Here is a 14,893-nt window from a genome sequence, read left to right as displayed (position 1 = left end):
TGGCTCCTCATTCAATGGCAAAGGCCTTTGATCAGGGGGTGGCTCACCCTGGGATTTTAAACTGGTCCTGTCAGTCCTACAGAAGCCTCCCTTCAAGCCTATTTGAAATATTCCCTTGGTTGTTCTTACTCATAAGATTGTTTTTCCTTGCGGCTATTACGTTGAAGAGAGGTTTCCCAATGAGGTTTCTCACTCTCACTTTAATTAGGACATTTTCCTGCCCGCTCCAAAGCAACCTAAAGAAATCGCTCTACATTGTTTAGATGTAGTATGTGCAGTGTGAGTTTCTCTATAGGCCACTGCATCCATCTGAACCTCAGATTCTCCTTTTTTCCTTCCTGTGGGCTTTCACAAAGGGTGTCCTGCATCTTGTTCCATCATTTCTATGTGCATTAGGCAGGTAAACTCTGAGATATACACCTTTCCCTGTTAAGGCCCACTCGACTCATTCAGTGAGTACCTCCTACCTAGAAATAAAAAAATATAGGAAAAATGGCCAGAGACAGTATGTGTATGTAGGGACTTAGAAGTGTAACTAAACTGAATTCTAAACACAACTTTTTTTTTTTTTTTTTAAATAGCCTCCCCACTTAAAAACACTTAGCAGCTTAAAGTTTAATCCAGCTGACAGCAATGCACAGTGCCACAGTGGTGTAAAAAAATGATTGTCTCGTCAAGGGTTGGAACTGTACCCATGAAGAGCAACTGATGGGCTGTATCTGCCGGAATGTCACCATTTGACAGAGAGCTATTGACTTGCTGTTGGGTCCATGTTCAGATGCCAGTCTGGAGCTACTGACCAAAGAAATGTACCCTGCTTTCTTATGAGCTTAGTAGAATAGCTTACATTCAGAAAAGGACCCTCTACATTGGAGCCTGTAAAAATAAAATTCAACCTAAACCTATTATTCAAAATGGGATGAATTGAACTGAAAGGCTGGCAAGCTTAGTCTATAGATTTTTCTCTACTTGTGTAGAGGTACATTTTTTATTGTTGTTCAAGAGTCAGAAAGTGCTAACACTAACAGGATAAATCTGTGTGTGTCAGTGTAAAGGAGATCTATAGCAAACAATCTATCAAAAATCCTATTGGCTTTACTGTTCATGTGACAAATATATTAAGGACAGTGCAAACTACATTCCAATTACTAGCAAAGGACCATGATAAAACTAATAAGCCTCTGCTCTAGTGACTTTTAAAATGGATTTTTGCAGGTGTACCTTTTAAAATGGATTTTTGCAGGTGGTGAATTATAAAATTCTATAAAATGGTAAAGAGACGTCTTACCTTTTCAAAGTGAATTTCACTGTGTCTTCATTGTGAGAAGCTACCATCACATTTGCTTTACAATTGTGCCGGATTTCTTCTAAGACATAATCGAGGCATCTGCCGGACAAAGAAGGTATAATGAGTGGGTAGAACACCATCATTGATTTGCTGGAGGTATCACACAATGAACAACATGATATGGGCATCTATCGGTTATTATAACATGCTTTAGGAAAATGAATTCCTATAAGAAAAGGAAATGTCCATTACTTGTTGAACAATATCCTTTGTTTCTTTTTATGGAAAGTGACTTTTAATAGCTTTAAAACACATTTATCAAATGTCGACCAAGTGATTCAAATTATTGGTTTAAAATTGAAATCTTGATACCTTTTTCGCTTACTACAAAATCACTGGGTGAACAGTACACAGGGGAAAGATTTCTTAGACATTTTTCACTTTGATACACATAGAAGAGCAGCTTAAATCCAGAATATAATCCCAAATATAATGTAAACTGGATGCAGAATTGAGAGTAGGCTAGGTAGGTTAGCACTGTACTTCAATGTGTTCCATCTTCAACAGCATAACAGCCAGAACAAAAACAACCTATGCCATGTCTGTATACAGCCCGAGTTTACCAAAGGTACAGTCTCAGACTTTGACAATCCATGCATTGCTCCAATTGGCCTGTAAGGCATATCTGAGGGGAGGAACTTGTCAAACTCTGATGTTTTATTGCATCCACTGTCATGACAAGCCCTTCTTTACACCCCTCATAGTAAGCGTCACACACTCAAACTATGTAAAACAAACTTGCCACATCCAGCCAGGAGAACCCTGGATAAAAAAGGAGAAGCAGCTGAAAACCTACTTCTCCAGTAGATAGAAAGTGAAATCTTTGCTCTCTTGCACCTACTATCCAAAACTTCTAGGTGTGTTAGAGATTGTGTTCTCCTCTTAGATTGTAAGCTCCAAGGCGCAGGGCCTTCATAACCGTCTTGTATTTAACTGTATTGTTGCTTTATTGTCTCCCATTATATTGTAAAGTGCTGAGCAAACTGTTGGCGCTATATAAATCCTGTATAATAATATAATAATAATACTGGGTGCTCTGGTTTCTCCTGCTGGCTGCTATGTCACTACAGGACACAGCACTGGCCTAGCTGTTTACATAAGTGGTAGCTCTCCTACCAGCACAAGAACTCAGATGTCTCTTAATTCAGTACTCCTAAGTTGCAGGTTAGTGATATAGCAACCTCGGTTACATTGTGTAAGCAAGGAAATTCAGGTGAAGATTACAAGGGTTTAATTTCTTAGAAAACTCTTTATGTAATATAGTAGAGCTGCACTAGCTTTGCTCAAATTGAACATTTAAGGTCTACATACAATGCACATGTAAAGGATTTCTCGTTACTATCAGTTGGTCAGTTCATGTATGTTCTTATAGGCAATTGATGCTTTCAAATAATACAATTTGGGATCATCTTACCCCCCCCCCCTCCCTGCTTATAGTATTTGTTAAACACTATGAGCAGTGGTCCTGCAGGTACACAAAGGAGGAGCTGTTTTGCCAGACAAAGCAAAGGAAGGCAGAAAGAAGACTCTTTGCAATTTTTGGACTGGGCTCAGAAAAAGAGCCAAGCATACAGTGATCATACATGCACACTGCAACACTACTGCTCATAAGGTTAAATTAAACCCTAAATCATGTGTCAAGCATAAGGTCCAAGGGCCAAATTCAACCCGCCAGGTCATTTCATGTGGTCTTCGCACTTTTCCTGCTGCAGCACCCCTAGTCAACGCCTCCACCTTGTCTCAGAAGGCATCATAGAGGACGACAGAACACCTCCTACAGATCCTGTGCCCCTCTGTGCAGCGCAGCACCCCCTCATCTCTGCCTCCCCTGGTCTCAGCATTCAGCAGACTGTCAGCTGACTGCAGCTCTCCTCTTGTCCTTCTACAGAATCTGCACTTTTTGCTTCCCAGCTCTGCCCCCAGCTTTTTCCTGACAGCAGCACAAGGTAAAGGGGTATGCACTGTGATGTAAGGGAGGGTGGAGGACTCTTAACTTCTGATGGTTGGGGGGCATCTAATGTAAGAAGGGGTGCTCTGGCCATTCAGTCTTGCAGATACAACCAGCCCTTTGGAGAGTAACCATAATGCTGATTCTTCCTGCAATGAAATGGAGTTTGACACCCCTGTCCTAGATGCAGTAGGTGGGGCAGGGTTCCAGTGACCTTTTAAGAAATTACATAATTTAGCTGAAACCAAAGATTAATAGTATATTACAGGAAAATGTTTATTATCAGAACAGTACATAAAATGAAGAAAAAAAAAATAGGATCTAGAATGTGAACACTTCTATTCAATTAATCTGGTTGCCCTGATTGTACAGAAACAGAGAAAGACCTTATAGATTAAGGTTGGCCCGTCTGCAGCTTTTCCCTTTCTGGCTATCGAAGACATACAGTTGGATGTGTGAAACTAATCCAGAATTCATTATTACTAAGCTATAATAAGCTGTTCTCTCTGTACATGTTGTAAAGCATATGCCTAAACTTCCAAACAGAATGTAAAGCATGCCCTCGTTCATGATAAGAGCTCTACAAGTGCTTGCAGAGTGTAAAATAATTAGTACAAATGGCAAATACAGCAGATTACAGCTTTCTAACAGGCATATTAGTGTTTTATGGTCCATTGGTGTTAAACTGTACCTCTAATTTAAACAAAAGAGCGCTATAATCCCATTCTATATTAGAATAAAACCAACACTGCACAAAATTCATTGATAAATCACCTTAGTTAATTTACATTTACATTGTTCACTTCAAAATAGCTCACTTTATAAAGAGTATCAATTGTACCAGAGAGGGAGGGAAATCTTAATGGAAAACCTGCAGGGAAAGATACAAAGGCTGTCATTAACGGACTACCTTTCTGAAAATGCTAGTTTTCTGAATTTTGAGTCACTGGTTTTAAACTCCAACTGTCTTTGTTAATTTGCTGCATACTTATCCTGCGTCAGGGAATCAAAGCATTTAAGCCAGTTTCAGACAGGCAACTAGTATTGCCTGTAAAAAGACCGTAATAATAGAAATGAGATTTTATTAGTAAGCTTCCTTTAAGGTGTATGTTTTGTAAAACAATTTGAGAGAATTTTTGTTTTTTTCCTGCAGATTCATACTTTACTCACATCTGACTAATCCTAACCACATCTGAATATTATAACCAGCTAGTGCAATCTGAGGTTTGTAATGGGAAAAGCTGCAGTGCCTGAATCACTTTAGGGAAGGATATGTTTTAGCAAGTACCTAACCAAAAATGAGATGCCCATTTCAGATAACTGAAATACCTTAGACCTCAATGTAGACTTCTGGGGTAAGCAGAGAACCAACCACACAAAGCTGGAAAGGAGATTTCTGGGGTTGTTCTGTACAGTGTTTATGTTCAGAACACCACCAGAAATCTCAATCTCTAGAATACTAACGTTGCTGCATCCTAGTGAAAGAAAAGGGTAATTTTTAATCTAATGTATTTAGGCGTTTGTACCTGGTCCATCTTATGATTTTATGCAAAAAGAAGTCATTAACACGGTTAAAACTCTCAAATCACATCCCACGCATTGTCATGGCAAACCATAAACTCCACTTTGGCAAAGTACACTCACTACAGTCACAATTAAACTCTGATTTTACTGATCATTAGTCTGATAATGGGGAAAAAAAGTATCTAATATCCCTGATACTTTAGTAACATCAACATAAAAAGCAAAATTTGTACATTTAGGTAGGGCTGATTGTGGTCAAATGTCCTGCATAGTTGGGGGTGTGTTTCCCTCATACCGATGTTAAAAGTTTCTTCCATTTCTTTAATTTTTCCCACCTTTGCCACATACTGTATTTTCTTTGAGTCAGAATATGCTGATCTGTACTTCAAGGAATTACCTCATCATTTTTAGAGGAGATCCTCAATTTGTCCATAATTTTTAAAGAGAATTTGTATGTCACATTTAACAAGCTTCAACTGTCAGCAGTCACATACGCAAAAAACAAACAAGAGTCAGAATCACATTTACATTCACGATGTGTCAACCATCAGTCATGTACTGTACAACATAATAGAGAGGTTTGAAGAACAAACTAGATTTGCCTGTTCAGCCATCATTGTCAAAGAGGAATCCCCTATGTGTCATGCAGGGACTTATGGATGCATTTTATTACTGGAATCTCTTTACTGTGCTGTACACAACTGCTGATGGGTGAATCTTGTTAAATGAAACTCTAAATGCAGACAGATAAATGCCCATCAAACATTTGCTGTGTGAGCCACACAGAAATGTTTTTTATAAATAGACTAAGCCACCTCAGAGAAAGTTTATTCCCCAGATAGCAGGCAGAAATTAACAGTTGTAGTACACACTCAGAAAAAAAGTCTTTATAAACTAGCAATACATCTCAAAATCTCACTGGAATGTTTCAAAAGACTGCTAAAGTATGGTACAAATGGGTAAAAAAAAAACCTGCCAGGAACCGCTTTAAAAATAAGCAAAAGCATTGAAATAAAATTTCCTGTAACATAACCGTTCAACCATTTATAAAGTTGTAGCTATGAACTGTAATTTTCCTATTATCAACGATTTACAATTAGGCACTTTACACAGCATTTTGCATTATGTACTATTAAATAAGGACACAACATTGTATTTTCAAGTGACCTTTTCAGTTAAAAATTTAACTATTAATGTTTACCTGCATTCCTCCTTTTAGTTCAGAATATTTAATTCACTTCCAGAGATAAAGCAAGCCAATGAGAAAAATTTATGCAACATAAAAGTACTGCAGAATTTGGATGCTGTATTATGCTAATAAGTAATTTACTCATCACACTTCTATTCAAATGTGTTCTCATACAGCTGGCTGATTAACTGAGCAGTGTGCAACTGGACGGATTCTTGGCAGTTTGATACAGTTTTTTTTTTTTATTTATCTGGCAAAGATTTTGGCTGAATCTGTATAAAGCAAAGTATATGCTTGACATTTAGAGTCTGTTGTTGCCTTAAGCTATTCTGGAAAGGAAAAGGGACGTATTTAATAAAGTGATAAAAAATAGGATATATAAAAAAAAAAAAAAAAAAAAAAAAAAAAAGGGTAAAGCTGATGTTAAAAATAATTGCCGTGCCGACTCATTTAGTGAAGCCATTATAGCTTCTACTCAGAGGCAACACAAAAATGCCATTTACATTATAACAAAAATTACAACAAATATAATTATCCTTGTTGGCAGAAAACATCATCCCAAGATGTAGACTGCAATGTAAAAAAACAATGCAAAAACAAAGATTATACTAAGCAAAATAATCAAAAGTACAATAGACAGAAGGACTATTTTAAAACAAGAGCCTGAAAAATGGCTTCTTGTCAAATTCATTTCACACTTACCTTTTACATATTTAGCAGTCTATCAAAACCAACAAATCTGCCTAATCCATCTTACCACCCTCTTCTGCCATTCTTTATTGAGCACGAGCATACAGTTAGCCCATGGTCTCCAGTTACTGGTACCCCCCTTGCTTCTTGTATCTATTGCTCCCCACAACTTAGACTATCCATTTAGACAGGCCCTATTTGCCACCAGTTTCATATTATGTGCCCATTTTTGTCTGGAGGTTTGTACATTCTAATTTTTAGCGTGAGATGCCATATTACACAGTATGTTGGCATTTTCAAAACAAAAGATATCAATAAGAAAATTATAATACAAAAATGTATATGCATTACCCATGTATTTTAGCTTGATGCTCTAATTGGTTTAAAGATCATAAAGCAACATACACTTTGAAAAAACTCAGATGTAAACTGCTACTCAGAGTTTGATGTTGAAGAACGTGAGTGGCTTGCACAGAGCTTTGCCTTTGGCCTAAAATCTACTTAACACTTTTGAAATTAATTAGAATGCCAATTGCAAACCAGGCATTCTTGATCAACATTAGTACCAGACTTTATGTATGCCCTTTTGGTTGAATGGCCACAAATGCCCAAAAGATACATTTCAAAAGCTTGCGGATAGCCTTCCCTAAAAAGTAAAGACTGCTACAGCTACAAAGGGAGCAGGGTGAGAGGGAGAAAATTCCATAGTAATACCCATGGTTTTGATTTGGGATTTGCAACATGCCTATCTGAGTGCGATGGTCAGGTGTCAAACTTCAACCATGTATTATAGATTAAAAAATGTATCAAAACTGCAAGCAGATGATTTTTGTTTAGTGTGTTTTGCATATACTGGTTATAATTAATTAGTGAGCCTTGTGATTATGCTCCAAAGTATAGTGAACAAAATGTCTGTGCTTGAAAGTGGTAACTCCATAACTATAAAATTGATAAAACAAAATGACCCCTCAAAGACGAGTGCACACCTTGAGGCTTGTCCCTCACTACTAAAGGTCAACCAAGCATCAGAAAAAACTCAGGATTGTACAGGTGCTCTCATATGGACGCTCCAATGTGGACTTAATAGTGCTTTAGGAAATTGGACACCACTTCAATGCTTTAGCAAATAATAGTAAGATCCCCTGAATTCCACCGGTTGTGAACACAGCTCAAGAGAAAAAACAAATCATAGTGTACACTGCTAAAACAGCTTTATTAAACCAAATATTAACTATACACTCACACTGTATGTGTCAAGGAATGGCTTAATGCAGGGGTCTTCAAACTATGGCCCTTCAGGTGTTGAGGAACTGCAAACCCCATGATGCCTTGCAAGATGCTGACAGCCACAGGCAAGACTCCCGGAGGCAGAGGCATGATGGGACTTGTAGTACTTCAACAGCTGGAGGGCCATAGTTTGGAGACCCCTGGTTTAATGCAAGCATTCTGCAGTATCTCTCTCTCACTCTCCTGAACTGTCAGGCTCCGTCCTATGTGTTTCATCAATAGGAGTCATGGCATCATCAGGGATACAGAGGATATTTGTCTGGGAAAGATTTATCAAACAACAGCAAAGCCAGCTACATTTAGGAGTATTCAACTCATAAATCTGCCAGGTTTCTCTTTTTTTTGGAAATAGCTCTTTAAAAATTGTCCCCTCTTCAATGTTTTAAAGTTTTTTCTATCTCCTCCCCCTCCTCAAAACGTCAAACCGCTAGTGTGCCGGTTATGATGTAGATGGAAATGTTTGGATACATTATGTCCCTAAATGCCCTACTGATATTATAGACATGTTCTCTTAATCAGGTGGATAACTTTCTCATGGTCCTGATGATGTCATATTGATGAAACGCGTACAAAGGAGCCTAATGATCTAGATTGGCTGTCAGTTATACAGGCAGTAGTGCTCTTAGGCATGCAGTGTGACAGCAGTTCTCTTTACTCATTGGTGCTTATGTTGCCACATACAATGTGCATGTATATTTCATTTTTGATTTAATAAAGACGTTCCTAGCAGTGTACACTAACTTTTTTTCTTGAGCGGTGTGAGAAATTCTCTTTTGAGAGGCTGTGTTTGCAACCGGTGGAATTAATTGGATCTTACTACTGTTTGTGAAGCACTGAAATGGTGTCCAAATTGCCTCTACTACTATTGAGAGCCCTCATTAGAAAGTCTATATTAGAACACCTGTTCAATTCTGAGTTTATTTCTCATGCTGGTTTGACCTTTCTACTGAGGGTCAAGGCTCAAGGTGAGTGCACACCTTTGGGGGATCTGGTGGAGGTGTTATGTCTTTTCTTTATTTTTATAGTTGTGGCATTTTCACTTTCAAGCACAGAAGTTTTGTTCACTATATGTTAGAGCATAATCACAAGGCTCACTAATTAACACAATGTTTACGGGGTTTTTTTTTGCATATAATAATCTCCCTGAAATTTAACATTTTTTAAATTGTTTAGTGCAGCACTTTATGTTTTGATTGTAACTACAGAACCACTTGTTCTGTTAGCAGCTGTCTTTGGACCGTTGCACAAATTGCTTACACAATCATATATTATGGGTATGCAATGAACTGATAGACACTTAAGTAACCATATCCCTTGAAAAATATAATGCACCCCTGTGAAGTGAAGACATTTTATACTTACAAGGTCTGGCACCCCCCTGCTGTACTTTATGGTTCTTCCATCCAGCCCTACATCACTACAGGAAGTGAAGATTGCATGCTGCACCAGGCAAAAATAAAGCCTCTTCCTTTACAGGTACTATTTGTCTTAAATATTCTTTATCAGAAACAGGGCTACTAGAAGGGTGTGATTACCACGCGTACAGAAGTAGTCAGTAGTGTGTGGAAGCTGCTGACGCCACTTGGAGGGAGAAAATATAACTGATTTAGCAAATCCTTCATGTATCAGCTTCCAAGATATTTACCACTCACACCTTATCCCTGTAGGCAGTATGGGCTTGCATACAGGATGCCTAGATTTTTGCTACACAAATATATGTAATGGTCTTTTAAAACATTTATCTGTATGTTCTGTAGTTTTGTGCTTGTGTGAATTACTTCTGTTGTACAGCAGTACCATAATAACTGTTAATTTAAGATTTTAACTAAAACCTAAAAAGGTTACCTCTGCATACATACCTATGATACATCTCATTAGTTTTCTCATAGGTGGGATTGATTGGGTCTTCATAGCCAACCTCTGCTGCACGACTTCTTTCTTGCTGCATATAGGCCCCTCTGACAAGTTTGGCACCAAAATGCCAGCCTTCTCGTCGAGACAGCTCTACATCAGCTGTCACAATGTCATAGGCTTCCTAAATAAAAAGGCTCAAAATTAATTTTCAGATCATATCTTCACAGGCTTATTAAAAATATATATCAGTGCATGGGGACAGCTATATTAAAAGTGTTTGTTGCAGTGTGAACTTTACTACATCATTAGGTACGGTAATTCCTACTGATTCATCATAATAAAAAAAAAAAGGGGTAAAGTATGAAGTTCAATAACTAATAATGCATCTTTCTGTGAAATGTTGCTTTTACACATTACCCAACAAGCCCATGAATAGTGGAAAACGAAACTAAACAGCTGTTTTTTCTTTCCTCCTAGAATCACTTAACTATCTGATATTTTGCGGATTTTAACCAAAATATGTAAGAACTAAACCATACAGTTTTACAGATTCACAATAGTAGTGTTTAAAGAGGTTATTCATCTCCCAACATTGAGAACACATTTATTAGGTGCAGAATTTAGTAAGAGAAAGAGTGAACACCACTGCACTTATCCATGTATGTTAGCAAATACTTTGTTATTTTATCATACATCTTTATCAGCCTAACTTTGGAAGCTCATGTTAGCATAGCTCCCAACTGTCCTCTTGTGGATCCATAATCCTTTGTCCCTCTTTCCTCTTAAGTTATGCATTCTTTTGTTGTGATGTATGGACCCCCATCCAATGTTTTTGCTATTTTGACAAGCCAGTATAAAAAGGGAAAAAAAAAAAAAAGTGTGTTTAATTAATAATTTATTGCAAGTTAATGTGTCATGATCTGCACAGCTTAGGACCTAGCAGGTTTATATATTTTGCCCGCATGCTTTGTGCTAAAAAGTGTACCTTCCTCATCTCAGACAGCTGGGAGGTATGTGTTAGACTTGATCAAAGACAGATAGTAAATTACAGCAGTCATAATAAACATGAGGAATTTGCAAAATCAGCTACAAACCAACTGTAAAGCTGACCATACACTAGCAGATTTTTGAACAAGCAATTGCACAAAAATTAGCACGAACACTCATTCACTCAGCATGAAATCTCATTACATGACTTGATGAATGTTGTTTTAAAGTTTCAAAATTTGCTGTTAAAGTTCAGTTTTGAAACATGGATTTTACCAAACAAAAACCACATTCACTTTTAGAAATGTGTTCGTTCGTGAAAAAATTTCTATCCTGCGCCTTTGAATTTTCTCATCACAATTTTAATAAGTGAACACAGATTGAACCTCACTAACCATTAGAATATCAAACAAATGTTCTTAAAATGAACATTTTCAAACTAAATTCTACTAGTGTACAGCCAGCTTAACTGTCAACTCATATCACCAGATACTCATCTGTACTACCATAGTCTGTGTTCATAATTTCCCAGAATTATCTCTAGAGAGCATCTTGAATGTAACTTAGCCTACGACCCAAAGATTTCCTGCTGTTTGTGTGAACTGGGGAGGGGATGTGTGGTTCATTTTAGAGCAGCATTTAAAATGGTTCTATAAAACAATAAAACAGAAAAAAACCAATGATTTAAGTTTCCCAAAAGAATGCTCAAGTTAGGAATCTTAAAGTGTTACTAAACCCACAACAGTAAAATCAGCCTGTATATGAAGTTAAGCATGCTTGTTATACTCACTGAGGAACCTAAGGGGTTAATCATCCACATTGTGTAAAAAGACTGATCCCCTGTTTTCTGATCCTCCCCTTCTTTTACGGTCCCCAATCCATCTGCCATAGTACAGAGCAGCAGTATCAAGTCTGCACATGCTCAGTTTTGGTGTGTATTGCTAGAGAGTTTTTTTTCTTTGGACAGTGCATGTGATCAGCCCAGGGCCAATTAGCACTGTCCGGACAGAGGGCCAGGCAGCATGCAGCCTCATAGGTCAGAGGAGAATAAAAACTCTTCCTGCAAGATTAACAAGTGCTCAGCCGGACACTGATCTAAGTAACAATACTGCTATATACTGCTGATAAGAAAAAGGTATTTAACAGTTTATATTTACTAAAATAATGTCCATGTTATGTGTACTCTGGAAGACTCGATATAGTGAATGCATGGTCCTGTGTTTAGTAACACTTTAAATTCATGTTTGCTGTAGAGCTTTTAATATTATGTCTACTAGCGCATGGGTAGTGTAGGGTACACTCAAGGCATGCCACTATTGAGAACGACACAGCTGCCAGTGAGCTTTCACTGAAGACTTGCCGCCCCACTGGAGACTTGCCATGGTGCTGCCATTCTGGTCATGCCTGCAACACCATGGCAACAACAAGTCTTCAGGGAGTTGCAGCATAGGAAAGATTTATTTTCTCACCTATAAACCTAACATTTTAAACACCCAAGGCCATCTAAGCAGATATAGAAATGCATATTTCTGTTTCATTACTGGCAAGCATTTGTAGCTTTAGTTCCACTTTAGACCTCATTCACATGGGCGTACCCATTTGTACACCCAGGAGAAGAACTGGTCTAGATTTAAAATTTTATTTTTTGAGAATTCAAATTATAAGCTATACAAAGAAAATATGGGGACCAAAACCATATATTAACTGTGGGCCAGATATTGCAGCAATATGGCGCTCTTGTGTCTATGGTTCATTGTAGATTACCAGAATATGCATACTCCGCAGTCAATTTAAACATTTTTAAGCTGCTAACCTAGCCAGCAGGCATATGTTTTCATATTTGTAATTAGTGATGGTCAGTGTAGCATATAATGGATACTTGTCATGTGTTACATTAGCAAGCTTTTCAAACTAACATAACAAAAACATGTTCAGGAAAAAAAAAAAAAAACACAAGTGAAAGGCCTAAAGTTAATGCAGATATTTCTTTTGATCAGACAACTGAATGTATTCTGGAATTTGCATCAAAGTAATCCCAGCGTATGCCAGCTCGTAAATTCCATGCTGTTGTGTGTGGAGCAGTAATCATTATTGCTCTGGAGCCTCTCACCTTTAAGTAGCACTGGTACGTGTTGAAGATAATGGGATTGTCCTTGTTAAATTTACGCTGCATTTCCAATGTCAGACGGCTGATTGCAGGTTGAAAATAGGTCTGTTCTGCATCAACCATCAAACGAACACCTGCTTCCAAGGCTTTCTAAAACACAAATTACAGGGTACAATAAATGGCACTGCATGTGTCATTAGAATAATGGAAGAGAAACTGGGCTAAAAGATCACAAATGAGAAAAGTACAACACAATACACCAAAGCAAAATCACCCATGTAAAAAAGCATGCTTCTCATATTGCTGCTGCCACTGTGACCTGACCCCACTTTACATATATTGTTCTGTTATCTAGTCAAATAACAGTGTTTGCTTTTATGTATTAAAAATACATAAAAAACATGTTTTTCTAAAAGTCATCTCTATGTTACAATACAAAAATACACAATATGAGGAAAGTCTTTATATTACAATGCTCATTAGCACTCTACATTATAAAACAGTCTTCAAACAAAAAAATACCATGCTTAATGTAATATATAAAGGTAGGTTTTTTTTTTTTTTTAACCCTAACGCATTTAATTAAGGCAAAAAATCTTCTGTGTGCAGCCCCCCATTATACTTACCTGAGCCCGATCACGATCCGTCTCTATGTCCAAGAGCAGCGGCTTTCTCTCCCTCCTCACTGGACGTGGAAGCAACAACCGAAGCCCTTGACTCCTGCTACTGTCAATCGAAGCCTGTGAGGAGGGAGGGGGGCAGGGCACAAACACCTGGCTCGGATTCTAGTCTGCATGAGTGCCCCATAGCAAGTGGCTTGCTATGGGGGCACTCAAAGGGAGGGATGAAATAGGAGCGCCAGTGGAGGACCCCAGATAGGAGGATCACGGCTGCTCTGTGCAAAATCAATGTTAGAATGACATCATGGTTTCTGAAAAAAAAATAATGTTTACAATCACTTTAAATTATATATAAAGGACCTATTGGCAACTGATCCTACTGGGATCTGGTAAGTTTGTGATATTGTTCTCTGCATATGACAGCTTATTTGGCCAAAACAGATGTTCTTCAACAAGACTGTAAAATGGTCACCAAGCTAAGTATAGGTAAGGGAGCTTACACCCCATACACTGTCCAAATGTAACACCATAAAGACCTCTAGAAGATATTGGTTTGCATTTGCACTTTTCATTTGACAGCATGAGTACATCCTGAAGCTTAAAGTGCCATCTTTGTCTTTACAGCATAAGTTCATGTTCAGGAACATGTTACACGTTCCACCCAATTTTCAGGTGGAACGTGTAACATGTTCCAGTTACTGCAGCAGCTCGGCAATCACGGCCCTCTGTGTGACAGCAGTACGAGGAGAGGTTCCCCGTACCAGCTGTCACTTTTTGAAAAGAGCGCGGCTGTGCAGGGCTCCTCCCACACAGCCACTATAGCCATTCAGAGAGTTCTGTGAATGAATCAACTACAAGTGCTGACATCCTTTGTTCTCAATGAACTACCACAGCACTGTTGAGTGTTCTGACAGCTCATTAATTCTTCCTGATTTGAAGGTGAAGGTGAAGGAGGGGGGGTTGCTTGGAGCATGTTACACCCTAAATATGATATGCGACATGCTCCCAAGGTGAACTTATCCACCACAGATCCAGTGCTATATTAGGATTGGATGTGTAGAAACTGATGGACTCCCTGTGAAATTTCCAATCATGAGCTGAAATCAGTGTCTATGCTGTAAGCCCCACCCCCATCTCATCCTGGAGTAGATTTATTGCTTTGAAGTGCTTCTTGTGCAGCATGGCCATACTCAACACAGTCTTCCTGCAGCTGCAAAGTAATGTCTTTTTAGCTAAAAATTGACAAGAAAGCTGAGGTTTTTAATTCTGAAAAAAAAAAAAAAAAAAAATCACTGCTTAAGGATGTTTATTATTATTATTATTATTATTATACATTATT

The 14,893-nt window shown here is 38.1% G+C and overlaps 1 protein-coding gene across 1 annotated transcript in view; it reads right to left on the bottom strand.

The window, feature by feature from the left end:
- Positions 1-14,893, bottom strand: part of PRODH (proline dehydrogenase 1) — a 192,785-nt gene that overhangs the window by 13,786 nt on the left and 164,106 nt on the right. Inside the window, exons 10-12 of the mRNA XM_089686659.1 lie at positions 12,938-13,084; positions 9,846-10,021; positions 1,289-1,387 (exon numbers count right to left, since the gene is read on the bottom strand). Coding sequence (XP_089542785.1) covers positions 1,289-1,387; positions 9,846-10,021; positions 12,938-13,084 — 422 coding nt within the window. The remainder of the gene's footprint in view (positions 1-1,288; positions 1,388-9,845; positions 10,022-12,937; positions 13,085-14,893) is intronic.

This window comes from Staurois parvus, unplaced genomic scaffold (genome assembly GCF_062004578.1).
Source record: "Staurois parvus isolate SC_StPar_1 unplaced genomic scaffold, SC_StPar_1.0 ptg000404l, whole genome shotgun sequence".
Taxonomy (NCBI): domain Eukaryota; kingdom Metazoa; phylum Chordata; class Amphibia; order Anura; family Ranidae; genus Staurois; species Staurois parvus.
The sequence above is the reverse complement of the archived record's forward strand: the minus strand, read 5'-3'. Positions and strand labels throughout refer to the sequence as shown.